General features: G+C 41.6%; 1 protein-coding gene across 2 annotated transcripts in view; it reads left to right on the forward strand.

The window, feature by feature from the left end:
* Positions 1-18627, forward strand: part of mpp5a (membrane protein, palmitoylated 5a (MAGUK p55 subfamily member 5)) — a 30579-nt gene that overhangs the window by 2981 nt on the left and 8971 nt on the right. The window contains exons 2-3 of one of the 2 annotated variants that reach the window (XM_010897255.4): positions 15264-15373; positions 17580-18099. In XM_010897255.4, the coding sequence (XP_010895557.1) occupies positions 17649-18099 (451 nt within the window). In that variant the 5' untranslated portion in view covers positions 15264-15373; positions 17580-17648. The remainder of the gene's footprint in view (positions 1-15263; positions 15374-17579; positions 18100-18627) is intronic. The other variant, XM_010897256.4, reaches the window with a different exon arrangement.

The raw sequence follows: 18627 nt of genomic DNA on the forward strand, positions 1-18627 counted from the left end.
AGCCAATGTCTTTTTCAAGGAGACCCTGAACTGTGGAGCAGCTGAAATCCTATATCAAGCAAGAATGGGAATACATTTCACTTTCAAAACTACAGCAATTGGTCTCAGTTCCCAAATGCTTACAAAGTGTTAAAAGAAGAGTTGATGCAACACAGTGGTAAAGTTGCCCTGTCCCAATTTTTTTTTTTAAACGTGTTGCTGGCGTCAAATTCAAAAAGGGGCATGTATTTTACCGAAAACATTTCTCAGTTTCAACATTTGACATGTTGTCTTTGTACTATTTTCAATTTAATATATGGATAAATGATTTGCACATCATTGCTTGCTGTGTGTATTTGCATTTTACGCAGGGTCACAACTTTTTGGGAAACAGGGTTGTCATTTTCTCTTGCTGTTTAACATATTTGTTTTTTGCGGAAAGCTCATGGGCCCACTTTCACATTCTATTGGTATCGCACACACACAGTAGCGAGCTGAGGCAGCAAGGTCCAACTAGTTCAGCACGTCGGCAGTAACATGGGGCCTGTTCTGGTCGACTGGACCCGGGCCAGAAACAAACAGTACCGTAGTGTTCTATCTGACCTGTCTCTGTCCCGCAAGAATTCTCAATCTGTCACTCAGTGAGGGCAAAGACTGTGCCCCATCAGCCCTTCTGTCTGCCTCAAATAAGCTACCCCGGCCTTAACCCCTGGGTGATCTTGACCACTTTCCTCTCTCCAAAATAGACCCTGGTTCAATTACAATAGTAGGTGGTTTTCTGCTATAGAACCAAATGATAGCATCCCAAGAAGCCCCTCAAGAATAGCTAAGCACCCTGAAGTTAGATTTGTATTAACTACATGCACACGTGCCTTTTTTACAACGACTAAGCTACCTCTAAGCTATGCCAGTAAATGATTGCTTTTGCCTCCCCTTGACTGGCGACAGAAGTAAAATGAATATTTGAGTTGAAATTCAGTCCGTGTTTTCTTCAGAATGACCTATTTATCCATCTTACTGACTAGAATTTAGAAATACATTCTGCCCTTTTCAGCATGGAGAACATTTGTTTCTCCAGTCGTAGTTGTAGTCAGAGAGAGACTTCTATTTGTCTAACTATGAATGCATTCCTGCAACTTCCGTAATGTTGCCCACATGGGAGTAAACAAGTTCACACTGTCACATTTGTACGGTTGGTTTACATATTAATTGAATTGCCTTAGCTTCCTTTTATCTACAATGCCGAGTTGAAGGTCATTGTCAACTTTTTATCCAGGTTAGAATCTGAAATGACTCCACTTTTTTGGAAAGGTTTAATAGCTGATTAGTTAACTAACTTCTGCTGCATGTTATCAAAATGTTGTGTGTCAGGATCTATTGTATTGATTCTATAACTCTATGTATCAAGTCTTCTTTGTTTATTTGTTTTTGATTGGTAGGCAAGTTTAATGTTTGGCAAGTTTAATGTTTATTTTGCGATATACTCAATATTGCAATTAGGTATTGCAATTCATGTTTCTAAATAATAACCATATACATAAGAACATCATTGTAGAACTCCACTACATCTGATATTAAAAGTGAGCGATTTCATCAGCTGATTCTAGGGATGTGAAAAGTGAGGAAGTTTGGTTAACATTTAAATAGGCTTTTTTATTTTAAAACAATTAGGATTTTTTTTAAATCAAATGTCATGTGACTTGGCATGTTTAGGTAGTTTTTTTGACATGGTCTTCAAATATATGATGTACCCAAGCAGTGTGGTAAGCAGATACTTTATGGCTTAACAAAAAAATAATATATAATAACACAACAAAATCTTATAATACAGGCAAATGCATATGATCTCTCTGATTTCCCTCACCACCTGTTCAGAAGCATGCACCGCACCCATGGACTGGCCTGGTTGTGTCTAGCATGCATACCTAGCTGGATTCATTGTAGTTCATGTTGTATGACAACCCAAGTTACACTATGGTATAATGATGTCTCAATCCCTGCTACTGTAAATGCCATGGTCTTCTATGGACCAGAGTCTTTCATATTTCCATCATTCCCTCTCTCCACCTTCATTCTTCCAGTCTCTTCCCCTCCCTCCACCCCTCCTGGTACGAGGTGGCACGGTATGTATGTGCCTTTACTCTCACTTCACTGGGCTGCCGTGGCCAGGGTTCTGTGTGTGGAGTGTTGGAATGTGAAGTGATAGTTGTGGAGAAGATAACTACCTTGTCTGTTTCTCCTCTACAGTGACAGGCTGAGTGGACAGCTGTTCCTGGAGCCTTTCCTTAACACTCTGAATACCTGTTATCACAAGGCACTATGCCCAGTTATCGGTTTCTTCAAATCTCCCTTATTTTTCTCATTCCAATGTAAGCCAAGTGAGTGTACATCAGCCAATGCTGATGTATTTAGTTTTATATTTAGAGTTGGAGTGCTGCCAATTGTTGTTGGTGTACCAGGTCCTCACAGCTAAATGTTGTTTTCCGCTACATTCACTTGCAAAACTAGGGAACAGAAGCAATCTTTGAAAAAACAACCAAGCATTGTTTACCCTAGTAATTACAATTATAGTGAGGCTTTTTACGTTATTGTTCTAATGATTATAGCACCTTGATTATAGATGAGAATTAAATGTATGTATTTAATCTGAACGCAAGCCTTAAGGAAGTGACTGGCCAAACCAACCTCAGCCCAAGGTAAACTCTGACTTTAACTTGCAGTCCAATTGCTCTACCACTGCCTTAGATGAGAAGACATATTATGTAAATGATGTAACCTAATTCTTTGCAAATAATTGTTAGCTCAACCTATTTTATCAGTAGTAGTATATCTGACAATCGTATTACTACATGCTTGCATAAACCGAGGTATTATAAGTTGTAATCTTGTCCCCATACTGTTGAGTCACACAAGTAGCTTAACAAATATAAACTCCTCTAGCAATCCTGTGTGTGGACAATCCATATACATTACCCCTTACCCAGATTTTGTCATTCAGGCACACTGTCATTATTTAAAACAATCCATTATTCAGCTTGATCTCAGTCAGTCAGTAATTAGCATTATTTGCGTCGTACAAATTCATGAATGGAAACAGTACGTACCCCTATCACAAAGCAGCATTGGGAGTGGAAAACTACTCAAAACTAAGACAAGTGGTGTTGTTTACATCAAAGAACATGATGTTGTATTCCTCGAAATAAAGTTGTAATTTTCGCAATATAATTCTCATTTCAAATTAACTTATTTTGTTTACTGGTCAGTTTTGTTCACCATTGTATCAATCCACGTGTTCGTTCGGGAAGAGTAAGTGTAGGCTATACATGACAGTAAAGGAAAGTTAGTATTCGCTAGCTAGAAAGCAAGTTACCTATTTCATCTTTCGTATTCACCTAGGACAGTCAAACTTTATTTGCATGAGCGAGAAAGGAAAATATGTATTGTGTCTGACTCTGAATACGAGGATGGAGAAAATTATTCGGGGGATAGAGCCTTACTTGTTCTAACCATAATACACAGATGATGAATTGACTGAAAAGATGCTTGCCAGCAGCTAAAGGGGGGCGATAGTGAACACGTTAATCCCCAACCCTTGCCCAGAATATCCGGAGGCAAGTGTACTTTGTGTAATACAACATAGCAATCGGAAGTATTACTTGCAGTCTGTTTTGTCTCCACGGGGGTAAAACTGGGTAACTAGATGGAAAAGTGAACATGGGTCACGATTCAATTTATTAAAATGTTTATGGCAAAAATTGTCTCGTTGGCGAAGTTGCTCCATTGATTCTCACATAATACAACTCCGGAGAGGCAGAGGTATTGTCCCAATCGCAGTGCGAGTACAATTTAATTAACTCAAGAGCAGGCAAAAGTTGATATCGGTACAAACAAAGGAAATCCAGAAGTTCAAAGTTGATCATATGCACCAAATAACACAGCGTCACAATTCAATTATTACACGACATCTACTTAATAAGAATTAAGAAATATATAAAGCAAAATATAGCAATAATATACATAAGTGTAAACTAGCAGCAATTCTAAAAAGCTAGGCGACGCAACCTATCTTCACATAGTTGTTGAGGTTAAAGTTCACGCTCACACTCATCACTGCTGAAGAACAGATGCTGTTTATGGTGGCTATAGGAAATAGTTTGCTAGTGCCCGTTTGAATTCAGTCAATTCCACTGGCTGTTTCGTGGGTGTACAGTTTAAAAAGTTGGTGCTACCGCGACAGACTACTGAACTTAGTTGGAAGGGTTTTGGAGTAGTTTTCCACTTGCAGTGCAGCTTTGCGATAGCGGTACGAAATAATATATTGTTTGAAAAAATTACTGTGCTTTCTGGAATATCTCTTCGTAAGTGAACACTGAGAAAAATATGAATTTTGGAACTATCGCTTTAATATTGTTGTTGTTGGGGTATAACATCCACCATCTGCAAAGAAAGGTATGCTAAATCCACTAATGGACCAATTGGCCACATTTGGGCGTAAGCAGCCAAGCCACATTTATCACACATACAGGTGCATCTCAAAAAATTTGAATATCATGGGAAGTTCATTTTTTACTCTAATTCAAATAAAGCGACACCTTCATGTATTCTAGATTCATTACACAAAGTGAAACATTTCAAGCTTTTTTTGTTTGGCTTAATGATTACGGCCTACAGCTCCATGGAAATCAAAAATCCTGTATCACAAAATATTAGAATAAAAACTTATAATACAGATATGTCAACCCAAGAAGAGCTATAATCAGCTAATTAACTCAAAACACCTGCAAATGTTTCCTACGTATGTTAATTTATGCACTCAATACTTGGTGCGGCTCTTTTTCCACAAATTACTGCATTATTGTGGCGTGGTATGGAGGCAATCAGCTTTGATAGCAGCCTTCAGCTCGTCTGTGTTGTTGGGTCTGGTGTATCTCATTTTCCTCTTGACAATACCCCATAGATTATCTATAGGGTTCAGGTCAGGCGAGTTGGCTGGCCCATCCAGCACAGTAATACCATGGGCTGCAAAAGAGTTTCCAGTCGTTTTGGCACTGTGGGCAGGTGCCAAGTCCTGCTGGAAAAGGAAATCAACATCTCAATGTCACCAGATGGAAGCATGAAGTGCTCTAAAATCTCCAGGTAGACTGCTGCATTGACTCTGGACTTGATAAAACAGTGGACCAACACCAGCAGATGACATGGCACCCCAAATCATCACTGACTGGGGAAACTTCACACTGGACTTCAAGCAACTTGGATTCTGTGCCTCTCCACTCGTCCTCCAGACTCTGGAATCATGATTTCCAAATGAAATGCAAAATGTACTTTCATCTGAAGAGAGGACTTTGGACCACTGAGCAATGGTTCAGTTCTTTTTCTCCTTCACTCAGGTAAGACGTTTCTGATGTTGTCACTGGTTCAGGAGTGGCTTGAAACTAGGAATGCAACACTTGTAGCCCATTTCCTGGACACGTCTGTGCGTGGTGGCACTGACTCCAACATCAGTCCACTCCTTGTGAAGCTCCCCCAAGTTATTGAATCTGAGTTGCTTGACTTCTCAAGGAAGATCCTCTCAAGGCTGCGGTCATCCCTGTTGCTTGTGCACCTTTTCCTACCACACTTTTCCCTTCCAGTCAACTTTCCATGAATATGCTTTGATACAGCACTCAGGTCAGCAGTTTTCCCAATGATTGTGGTTGTGTGTACTGAATCAGACAGAGATTGAAGGCTCAGGGAGTTAATTAGCTTATCAGAGCTCTTCGCAGGTCTACATTTCTGTATTGTAGATTTTTTTTAATTTTCATTCTAATATTTTGAGATTGAGTTTTTGAGATTTGATTTCCATGAGCTGTAAGCCGTAATCGTCATGATTGAAGCAACAAAGCTTGAAATGTTTCACTTTGTGTAATGAATCTAGAATATATGAAGATGTCACTTTTTGATTTGAGTTATGGAAAAGCATATCTTAACTGCATTACAGCCAATCCAGAGGCTGATCTAGCACTACGGTTTTTCAGTTGTGTTTTTACCTCTATATAGGGTTGCATGATATTGGAAATCACTCACATGGCAATATTTTGTTTTTCTGCGATATATATTGCAATATGAAAAAACAGAAGATGTCTTCAGAAAGAGCTTTGGCTATCAACCTGACAATCTGTATCCTTCATTCTTCCCCATCCTCTACAATAAAAATGTATGAAAATGGTTATATTTCAGAACAGGTTGCTAGGTAATAATATGTAACAGTAATAGTATAGCTTATTTATACAGTCTATGTAGTATCCTACAGTCTATGTAGTATAGCAACAGTAGTAAAATAGAATGCGCAATTGGGCATAACTTGGAAACTGCAAGATGCACTATGTGACCAAAGCACTGCAATCTGGTCCACTTGTTCAGGGCGGCCCAGCCTTCACCATGTTCACGGCATTGTTTGTTGTTATACAGACTAGATTACTCTAATCTAGGCCCCAATCAGCTAAAGCTTCTCTCATCCCTGTTGCATGTTCTCACTTATTTGATCCTCTGGGGAAAATACAGTTTGCAAACCGTGACTTTTCACGGAAGTCCTCATTAATAAAGTGTACGGTCAAACGTATGTAGGGCTCCGTTGTCCAGCTGGACCAAAAGTCTTGTTGCTGTATAATATTCAACTTGTGACAGCTCTGTTTCAACTTGTCTTGCGTTTCTCATACAGCTCTGGGATGGCAACTTGAGAAAAATAGTTGCGTGATGGCATTACAAGCAAACGGTTCATGTTTTTAAAACCCTCTTTGGTAACCGTGTTAATTGGTAACAAGTCTTTGTTGACGTGAACTGTTATTGAATCTGTGATTTTTCTGCGCAGTTTGGAACTTTTCTTGTATGGTATTTTTGCTTTGGACAGCATTGAGATGCTATGCACGCATCATATGTAGATTTGTGGTACCACCTTAAATGATCAAACAAATTGGTCGTGTTGCCTCGTGTTGTGGCAACAATTGCAAGGCACTCTTGACAATGTACCTGTTTTTGGTCAACATTATCCTGTCTGTAGCGAAAATATTTCCAAATAATTGACAAACCAAATTCTCAATTTCTGCCTTTTTTGCCTTTTCCTCGCTCATCATTTCGTCATGCGGAAGCAGAGCCTGCATGTCAACCACGTGTAGCAACAAACTCCATGTTTAAAATAATAATTATAACTAAATGTGTATCCAATAACCCATACATTTGTGGAAATTGTTATATCAGACAGATAAACGCTAGTTTTCCATTAGAAAACAATATATATTGTAGACTGATATTTTTACCTTACTAAATCGCACGTTCTGCAATGTGACTACTGCGGATGCGTACATCACGCAATGTCAATGCTGAAACCATATATTGTGCAGCCCTACTCTATACCTTCATAAAAGTAATGTGGTGTGGGAAAATGCTACAAAAACAACTTCTATCTTGGGCTGGCAGTGTTTTAAGACCTAGAGAAAGCTATGCATAAAACCTATTAGAAAAGCAAAAGCAGACTACTATGTAAATACACTGTCTACCTGAAATGGATGTCCTTACACATTCTGGAAAACAATAAAAACCCTGAAGAACAATGCCTTCACCACACTGCCACAACAGATAGTGTTAGACTAAGTAACTGTTACTGAACAAATGCAATTGCAGATTGTGGCTAGTGATTTATTTTCTTTACTTCATATCTACGCCAAATGACAGAGGAATAAATGAGAGAGGAATATATAAAAAAAAAACACAGGGGCTGATATGCTGGATCTAGGCTTATTGGTTAGTGCTGCTCCAATTATTTCTGGAACTCTAACACTATATATATATATATATTTAATCTAACATTCATTTGGGTTGTTATCCCTGAAGAAAAAAAAAAGGTGGGGACACTAGTGTCTTTAATAACTTTTGCCCTGTCTAAATTCTCATCCCTTACTAAAATCCTGGAGGCATTGGTAAATTGTTATTTTCCTTGTTACCCGAAAATTTAATTTTGAACTGATTTCAATCTGCTTTTAGAACTGGGCACGTTACTGTCACAACAACTGCACTTGTTGTACATGATATTGTCAAAGCCTTAGATGAGATATTAACCTGTGTTGCTCTGTTTGTTGACCTGTCCAAGGTGTTCAATGCACTAAGTCTTCTTTAGGCCTGGCCAAGGGCACCTGCACAGGATATGGAAGGAAATCTACATTCCTTGTAGTCCACAAATCAATGTGGGTCCTTTATTGTTCACTATATATTAATGAAATATTAAACTTTTTAAGATGTATTTCTATGTCACAGAACCTAGCATGGGATGACCCTAAAATGACTACCCTAAATGGTTACTGTATAGAACGTGTTGCTTCTTTCACATACCTTTGTATTTTATCTCATTGTTAGATGAAAAGCTGTCTTTTAAAACGCGTTAATGACTTGGTGAAAAAGCTAAATATTCTTTTTTTTTTTTATAGGACATGTCTGTCATGTCAGCATAGAAAATATATTGTGCAATCAACTTGTTGTTACTATGTTGTGGCCTTGGCCTTGTTTTCACTGGTGCCCATTTTCGCGTTCATCACTGTCTGTTAAATGGTCAAGTTGGCTGGGAGTCACTGACGTGTAGAAGGGCCATACGTTGGTTGAGGTTTTTCCTGCAACTAAAGTTAATGAACAGGTTTTCATAGAGTGGGGTGGCTACCGGAAAACGTCATTCCGTGTATAAGGAAAAGGGAGGAAGGTCTATGGGGTGTCTGCTCAGGGCAGTGGGCTGGAGGAGGGAGGCTCCTGGCTTTAGAAGGAAAGCTAAAGTGAGCCAGCGAGGCCGACAGCAGTCTTTAGTTGACTCTCTAAGTGTGCTTGCGCCAGCTGCTGCTGTGAGGTACAGTATGACAGTGTGTGCTGTCACAACCATGCCACTCCCAGTGTCTGTAGACGAGTCCCTTCATGCCCACTGTTTTACTGGTTGGTCCTGTAGCCCCGCTGTGGAGGCGACACCTGTTTGAGGTCAGCGCCCGTGTCTCTCTCAACACCGGCATGGCCCCATAAAGCTGTTAGTGGTTTTCTTGTACGTCTTGTTGAAGCCCCAGAAGGAGCGGTGTGGTTGCCTGGAAGATGGCGGTCATGTGGTGGTGTTTGTGTGTCTGTCTTTTAACTGGGTTAGCTATTGCTGACTTTGTTGTGAGTCATGCTATCATAGCTATGGTTATAAGGTGAGGTAATTGCCTGATGCTTCCCACTGATTAGTGTGTGTGTGTTTGGGCATTCACAGCAAATAAGTTTTACCCTAATGAGAGGGTGTAAGAAGATTAACTGTGAGTCACTAACAGAGTCTCTGACATGCCTGGATGGTCGGACAGGTACTGACACTGTCAGTCGACTCCTTAAATTCAGGCCTGTAGCTCTGTTCATCCCATTCGACTTTTACTGGAAGATTTGCGCACTCCCACAGCCTAGGGCAGCCTCGGGCTGGCTTACTGCACCTGTTCCTCTGAAACAAAACGCATACATGCGCACCTGCCTGTGCCCACGCATAGACCGACACACACACACACACACACACACACACTGTGAACGAGTTCCTACTACTTTAACTGTCACATTCTGGTATTTTTACTGTTGGTGCTGGGAAGCTGTAGAGCACTGAGTGACTAATGTTATGTGTTCTATGTATTACAGTGTTGCCACAAATAAGTATACATAATGCACCAATGCCATAATATTGTAGCGGTTAGATAACTTTTGCAGTAGCAGTATTACGTAGACAACGTGAAGTTTTTCTGATTTTGTTTTATTGTTTTACGAAGACAAAATAAATAAATGTAAAACAAAATCTTGTTTTGGTGTTAAAGGAAAATGTGCCACTTCTCATCACTACTTGCCAATTTTCTCACAACAGTACCACTGGAAATTGTAGTAATACAGTAAATAATAGTAATTTAGTAGTGTGAGGACCGATTGGAGTGGCAAGGAAAAGTATTTAGAATATTTACTTGTGTGAGATGGATGAGTGGAGATGTTTTAAATTTAGCAGTTTTTAACATGTCCAGGCATTAATTCATATTGAAAAGGGCTCTTCTAGCAGCAATTAGTATTTACAAATAAAGCTTGTTAGGCACAGTTTCCCCAAACTCCTTCTCATAACCAACCCTATCCAAAACTAAACATATTTGGGCGTGGCGGCCGGACAGGCATTGTCAGTGGGATATAAACATAAGCTCAAATTTTGTATTACTGTTCAAACCTGTTGACTATGCTGATGTTGCATGATGGCTGTTGCATCTCTGATAAGTGAAGTCATGCGAGTTCTCTTAATTCTACCAAATTGCTAGCATGTCCACATATCCACAAGGCAGTTTTATTTACTAAGTTTTCAAGCTTGAAGAATTTACATTTCTCTTCCTTCATTCTTCATTTCCAGTTCCATGGGTCAACTACAGAAATTCAGAACTGACTCTGATTAAGTCAGGTAGGATCTTAGGTAATCGATTCCTACTCAGATCCATAGAGACTTCTCTTCTATCTATCAAGTTATTTGTGGCTATGCATAGTTTAAAACAACAGAAGTTTATGGTCATTGGTTACAAACTGGTTGTATAATTGTTATTTTTGTGTCTGATGTTATTTTACGTGTTCATTCGCATTTGAAAAAAATAATCGTTCCATAACTCTGGTGCTGCTCCTTATGAGAAAACACCAAAATGTTTATAAGAAATGAACTCACACATTTTCTCTCACGAGACACATGTTCCATTTTTCTCCAGTGCTACCCCTTACAAGATGACATTACATTCTAATAATTTATCCAAAGTGACATACAGTAAGTGCAGGAAATGTTTCCCCCGGAGCAACGTTGTCCCATTTGGGATTCTAAACGGGAACCTTTCGATTACAAGCTTGACTCCCTAACCACTGACACCCCAACTTGAAAGCTTTGGTAGGATATAACTAAAGTGGTTAGTTTTGTTTTGTGAAAGACATGCAGCCTTTCGAGTACAGTTGAAAACAGTGAAATTGGTAGAGCATCACAAGTGGCCCCAATGATCTACTGGACTATCTTAACTTCGTGCAAAAGGGACTTGCAGACATGTTTGTGGAGAACCTTCCGTACCAGGTCGTAATGCAGCATGTCAGAATTATTTCAATGATGCAGGGGTTGTACTCAGAGAGGACCCAGGCCTAACTTCTTCAGTTACCTTAGGGAGTAGAGCCGCTGTAGAACTCTCGCCGTGCAGAGACCGTGTCGTGGGTGAACAGGGAGTAAAGCAGGGGGCAGAGGACATACCCCTGTGGGGCTCCGGAGTTTAATTTCAGTGTACAAGTATGTAATATTCTTTTGTGAGGAGTAGCCTTAAGCATAGTGCCTGAGTCTGAGAGGACCATCAGGGTGACAGCACAGACTCCACCAGGGTGCTCAGCAAAGCCCCACACCAACAGATGGTCCACTCTAAGGAGTGCTTGGGGGTGTGCGTGTTTATATCTCACCTCATTTGCATGGCTCCTTTAGGGGGAAGGGAGGGTCCTGCCAGACGAGATTAGCTCAGGGTCTAGATATGTTGTCTGTGTGGCTGCCTCTTATTTCTGGATGTCTGTAGTTAATTTGGGGTGGTGCCTGGTCTCTCCGTTCCTTCTTTCATCCATGTCATGTCTAATTGTATCTACGAAATTGTCATCGGAACAACTCAACGGATTCGGGAGAGGTGAAGACATGCCTTACACTGAGGCAAACATACCAAGCCCCTCAGCTATTTCTCACACTGCTTGTCCCATAGGATGTCATGTGGGCCAGTCTGTGGGTTCCACAATTCTATATGTTTTGTGATTCATTACTACTGTGCTTTTTATATTGTAAAACTAATATGTTGTTATCAAATGGTATGCAGATGTATACCATTTCTCTTATCAGTGCTAATGGTTTAAAGATCTCTCAGGTTAGTTAGGTCAGGCGTGTATATAAGAGGTCGTGCTACTGCTGGCCCACAATCATTGCCTTAGGTAATCAATACATGGCCTTGGGCACAGAAACTTGTCAACCTTGACTGTGCATTAACGTTTTGCTTCGGCTTTAGCCAGTGTTGGACAATGCAAATCTCATTGAATCGTTAGGCTTGTTTAACTACTGTTTTGACATTTTATCACCCAGTCTTCACAAATCAGTATTACTTAGCATTGTGTTGCAGTTCCTAGTTTATATTTCTCAGCAATACATTTTATTTCAAAAGAGCTTTCTCAATGAATTAGTTATTCTGTCATTTACTGTAAACTACTACTGTTCTTATTAAGGCCATTATCAAATAAAAAGGTGAAAGATAGCAGAGTACACTGGTGGAAAAACCTTTCAAGTATTTAGAATGGTAGCTTATAATTGAATTAGTACTTACTCAATTCAAGTACATGAATAAAATGGGAGTGAGTAGATATTCACAAATCGGATGCCGTAGGGAAAGCCCTGCAGTTTTTTTCATTTACATACACATTGTCCTCTGTGTCCTTGTAGCACAACGCATGTGATAGGTTACTTAAGTCCATAAGAACAATGTGTTTTCTGCTGAAAAAGGGAATGATTGAGATGTGTGTTCGTCTGCTTCTGTGTGCGATACTGTAACAGTCTGTCTTCTAGATTAAACACACGTCACTCCCTGAAACTCCATTATTTATTCAAAGCTTCTGCTCCTTTTTATGTGTGAACGTTTCGAACAACAAACATGCTGCTTCTCTTCCACATCACACGGGGAATTTCTTGTCAGTTGTTAAATCTTATAACTTTTTAAAGAAAATAACCGATGCCATTCGACAGTTATTTAAGTGGTCTTATTCAGATAGAGATTCATGCAGTTATTTTTTTTCTTAGCCTGACAGTTATTTTTCTTAGTCTATTGGAAAATTGATTCAGCATTATGTTAAAGTGTTGTGTATATGTGTTTGTTGGGCTGTAAACACGCTGCACCGACAATGTTGAAGGCAGGCCCCACCGATCTGACCAACACCAGACTATGTAACCTGGCCTGTGTGCTGGATGTTTAATGGTGTTTGTTTACCATACTTGGTGCAGGTGAGTCAGTGGCTGTTCCTGGTATCTAATAGTAAGGTTTAAACTAATTGACATTGTTGCTGATTGTCGTGTAGCCTACACTCTCACTGCCTCAATTAAGCCCTTTTGTTTTAGCAAGAGATCAGAACATGTCTTGTCTTTTGAAACCTCTCTATCAAACAGGGCAGGCCTTCATCTAGCCCCCGCCCGCTTTGAATTTAATAAAGAATAATGTTTAGGCTGTGATTGCACTGCCCACACACACAACCCTCCCTCATACACTCACACCCTGTGACCCTGACAATGGGTCCCTTGTGTGCTGCTCTGGAATGCTGTTCCCAGGCTGTTTTGCATTCTTACCATTTGCATCATGGGACTTTTTCTGTGTCACTGCAATGCTTTGACCGCTGAGATGGCCCGAGGCCCTATACAAGGGAGGGAGTTGTGTGTGTGTGTGTGTGTGTGTGTGTGTGTGTGTGTGTGTGTGTGTGTGTGTGTGTGTGTGTGTGTGTGTGTGTGTGTGTGTGTGTGTGTGTGTGTGTGTGTGTGTGTGTGTGTGTGTGTGTGTGTGTGTGTGACTGGTAAATCTCCTGTGGTATTTGAAAGAAATAAGAATTTTGCATTGGCGATGTTCTTCTTGACTCTTATTCCATCAGCATAGTGATAGTAAAGGTTTCCTCAGGCAACCTCTCCATTTGTCTTAAGATGGTTCAGTACAGTTCCAGAACATAACCAGTGACTTACAGCCCAAGGTGTTTGTATTAAAGCACATGTGGGTAATTCCAGCATACAGCATACATGTTATACATTTTAATGCAAAATAACAACTTTGATGTTAGTAAGAATGGACAAACTATAAATGAATTGTTTTGATGTCTTGCACCCTTTGGCTGCTTCCTTGAGGTGCAGCGGTTAAGTCTTCTTTTTAAAGGATTATTATTGTTTTAATTACAAAACATTTCCTTAAATGTTGTGAATGCTACATGGCCTTGCCGGACCCAGTCTCACCCTCTTTTCTATTTTGGACTGTAAAATATAATCTAAATTACACATGAAGCAGCAGTCAGTCTCAAAGGGGATAAGTAAAATTTAAAGCTGCATTCTTCAGAAAAATCACCCATGTTTGCTCTGTAATATGTAGGTTGTTATGTTTTAAGGGATCCAGTGTCGAACAAACTACGGTCTTGTCATAACTGTCATAACACAGATGCTGGGAAATGTAGTAGCAACAACACACCTCTTCCAGCCCCCGAGGCAGGATCACGTAGTAGAATGGGAGGAGTGTGAAATACAGGACGTGTCGAGAAGCTCCACTGATGATAACCGCCAAATGACTTAAACAGATTTATCGCCACACTATATTGCTAAATATATGGTTCCCACCTACAGTGGAAAGCCCGGTTTAAAAACCTGCTCAATACGATTGATGCCAAGTAGGGATGTCACAATACCAGAAATCTAGTAGTCGATACCAATACCAGTGAAACTCCACGATTCTCACTACCCAATTTAAAACAAGGAGGCGGAACTGCAGCTGCACTTGCTGCCATCTGTCACGTGTTGGATCCCTGGTACCTACAAACTGTACAACAACCAGTACTGTCATGTTTTCAGAAGCTTCTCGTGACATCCCTAATGCCAAGTATCAGTTAGCAAACTGCAAGCATTTTGCAGATGAAGGTGTGTCACAATAATATTGTTTCGGTACTCTAAGTTATCAGTGCGCTTTCAGAAGTGTTTTACCTCTAGAGCTGATACAGTCAAGCGTTATGGTTTAATGGCAATCAATTCATAAATACCTGCTACATTGGTTAAACATTAGCCTGTGTGTGGGGTGTTTGTGCATCTGTGTTTTGCACATCTATTTGACTAAAAGTAGCATTGTTTATTTTAATAAGGAAATACTTTTTTTTTTATTATTATTTATTCAACTTTTTTTAGCCTTCTAAAAGAGAAACAAGAAAAAGATTGACAAATCCTTAATCGTCAAAACCTCTAAGCACTAAAACAAAAGAAATCTAAAAACAGATGCTCAATCTAAATTTTAGATGCTCAGGTTGACTTTTCCATGGAATCGGCTTGTGTAAGGGGCTGTGTGCTTACACTTGAATTCAAGAGAGACACACACACACACACAGAGTTGTCACGCACAGCTGTGTCACGTCCACTTCATACACATCATTGCTCCCAACCACTCCTGCCACCTCCCTTCCCCGTTCCTCTCCATTTCCCCACTGACGAAGCTAGCTGACTGAGTGCCTGTTGATCCTAGGAGGGGAAATCCAGAGAGCCAGAGCCTGGGAGAGGAGACACTGCCCTGGGGGAATCTACAAAGAAATCCCTCTGCCCAGCCACTACCGGAGAGCACCAGACAACACTTGGGTAAAGACATTAGACCCTGTTTCTCCTCCCTTTTTTCTACCAACAGTCCTCCTCCTACAGTATACATGTTTGTGTGTGCTGCTGCCTTTGTTTTTTCGCCTCCTTTATTTCTCAGGGATGTTCAGTGGTGACCTCCCACTTGCTGACAAAGCTGTAGTCATGGAGACGCGGAGTGCGCCGTCGTAGCCCAGTAATCTCCACACGGCAGAGGGGCCGACTGAGGGAGGGGGGAAGGGAGGCGGGGAGGGGAAGCCCAGACAGAAATGAGGCAAAACTGGGGAATGAATAAAGAGAGTCAATGTAGGATTTTGTGATACATGGAGGGGAGGAGGTCTAGTTCACATCCTGAGCTGTGCTGAGGCGGTTATGATGAAGGATAGCACTCCCACAGGCAGCACGAACCATGCTTGAGTGCTGCTGGTTGCTTCGGTCCGGGGTTGTTGTCTGTGGTCTCTGTACGGGGGGGGTTGTCTGTGGTCTCTGTGTGGGGGGGGGGGGCTGTGGTCTCTATGAGGGGGTTATCTGTGGTCTCTATATGGGGTTGTTGTCTGTGGCCTCTGTTCGGGGTGTTTGTTGTCTCTGCAAGAGGTTATCTGTGGTCTCTGTACGAGGGGGTTGTCTGTGGTCTCTGTACGAGGGGGTTGTCTGTGGTCTCTGTACGAGGGGGTTGTCTGTGGTCATACTAACACAGCCCACCGTGGTGTAATCATGTTCTAGTCTGGGTCAGTCTTTGAAGGGCACGGTCCTGTGCTTTGCGTTTGTGTCCAGCTCTCAGTGGGACTAGGAGGAGAGGAATGTGCCAGGGTGGGTGGAGGAGGGGAGCATCCACGAACATAGGGACAAAGGTTATCTATTCTCCTGGTGTCCAGGGTCATGTGACCAGCTGTGGGATTGAGTGAGAAGGAGAATGGGGGACCCCTGATTTTGGCAGGTGATATCTTCCTGAGGCTACAACCGAAATGTGTTATCTGTGTATTGACACACAACAGGATGACTGACCGGTCACCTTCTACGATGACCTCTTATCTTCTAGGCCGACTAGTGAGTCAGGTTTTCAATCATGTTTGTAAAATTGCAGAGATCTTTGACTCACTGCACTGCCCTTTGACCCTTTAGAGATCCATTGAAAAGGTGAGGGGAGTGTCCGTGTGTCAAGGGTTAGAAGTGTGTGTGTGTGTGCTGAGGTGTTGGCCTAGTTTAAAATCATCTGTGTAATAAGAGGTAATGATGAACAGTGATAATGGCGTCTCTCGCCTAGTCTCTCTCAACCGGGGAGAGAGGGACAGATAAAAGAGGAAGCTGTTATAGGGCTCGGTGTGTTTGTTGCCCGGCCCTGGTGTGTAAATACCCTAGTTTATCTCCTGCCTATAGTATTATTTTACAGTTTGGTTCCCAGTGTTTTTCGGGCTGGGGAGGAGTGTGGATGTCAGTGACGTGTCTAGGAATCTCACATATAGTTATGCATTACAGTTAATGTTAATATACAGTTAGTGACTATAAATGGTGTTTAGGTTTGTTTTGATTCTGAGCAGTTACTTGAATGTCAGAAATGAATTAAGGCCTGGTCTTCCAGAGGATTCGTGAGCAAACAGGCATCTCTGGAAAAACAATCTAGTATGGTTTAGTTATCTCCAATGCACTTTTCAAGTATTAGATATGCGGCATGTATTAAGTATTTACTGGACTCCAATCTGACAAATTACAACAGCTCAAATGTGGATAGACAGGCCGTATTTGCCTAAACCATTCAGATGATTAATTTAAATGTTTCCTTGGTGTAGTTGACATAAAACACTGAATAGGGCTTTCTGTCTCGAGCCTGAGGAAAATGGACCATCGATAAAACTAATGGTTTCTCACAAAGTCGTTAGTATCAGCATCAGCTGCAGGATAACTGGCATTCAGTGATCAGTCAGAGAACGTCCCTGTCCATTTGAAATGAAAACTATTAAGTACTATAAAGCACAAATTATCAAAGAGTTCCACTGTGGAACATTTCAATGTTTAGCCTTCCAGATCATTGTGGTGTATTGCTGTATGTCTGCGTTTATTACATTCAAATGGGAGCGGGAACAACCAAACTCTCTCTGGCCTATGACCTCCGTGGCCAGACGGCCAACATTCCTTATGGCCAATGTGTTTTGGGTGGTCGGTGAGTGACAGCCTTTCTGCGCCGTACCAACCCTGTCTCCTCCCTACTCTCCAGGCCCCTCCCCGAGATCCCAGCATCTGTTGAGTCGACTGTGGCCCGTCAGGGTGTCATGGCCCCCAGGATATGCAGAGGTCAGCCCTCCTAGTGCTTCCCCCGGACAGCCACCTGCAGACAGACACACACGGAGGAGGCCCCGGGGTGCGGATGATGACCACCCATATGAACGGTCACCTGACCGAGTCAGACGGCGGAGGAGGCGAGTCCAACATGGAGGAGCCACAGCAGTGGACCAGGGAGAGGGCGGTGGACTGTCCAGGGGACCTGGGCGCCCGCACCCTGCCGGTTCGCCGCTCCGCCCAGCTAGAGAGGATCCGTCAGCACCAGGAGGACCTGAGGAGGCGCAGGGAGGAGGACGGCAGGAATAGACAGGAGCTGGATCTGAACGCCTCCATACGACTCAAAAAGCTCTCTCAGAACCCCAAGGTGGGCATCGATAACCCCACCTTTGATCCAATCGAAGGCCCAGGAGGGCCCCTGGGGCTGTCGCCCAACCTCGGGGCCCCAACTCTACTGGGTAAGAAAGACTGTTTTAGTGAATACTCTGAACAAAGCCAATCATGTTTATGGGTGATGTGAATCTTAGAGCCTATTTAGAGTACATCAGTGACAGTGTTGTTTACCTAGTAACTAACATTCTTTTAGAGTTTAAATGCCTGAAAATTGTATCTCTGCAAATATGCCATTAAGTCTCGTTCATCTAAATAAAACTATTGTTAGTGTTTCTAACTGCTCTGGAAGTATGCAACATTACTGATCACAACCCCATGTGAAGAAGAATCAGTGCCGTGGTTTGTTTGGAATTCAGAATAGGCCTTTCCAGCTTTCAACACAGCCTAGACAAATGGTGTTCAATAAAATAATCAGCACATCCGGATGTTGATTTCTCAGAGGACACGGAATGAAATGTTTCTCCTCACTCTCACACCCCCCTTTCTTTTCTCTTTAGATTTTTATGAATCATCTGTCTCTTTCTCTTAGCGCACACAAATTGGGTGTCCCTCTTTTTCTGTCTGTCTATGGCTTTTCCTCCATCTTTTACCCC

Source organism: Esox lucius, chromosome 15, assembly GCF_011004845.1.
Source record: "Esox lucius isolate fEsoLuc1 chromosome 15, fEsoLuc1.pri, whole genome shotgun sequence".
Classification (NCBI taxonomy): Eukaryota; Metazoa; Chordata; class Actinopteri; order Esociformes; family Esocidae; genus Esox; species Esox lucius.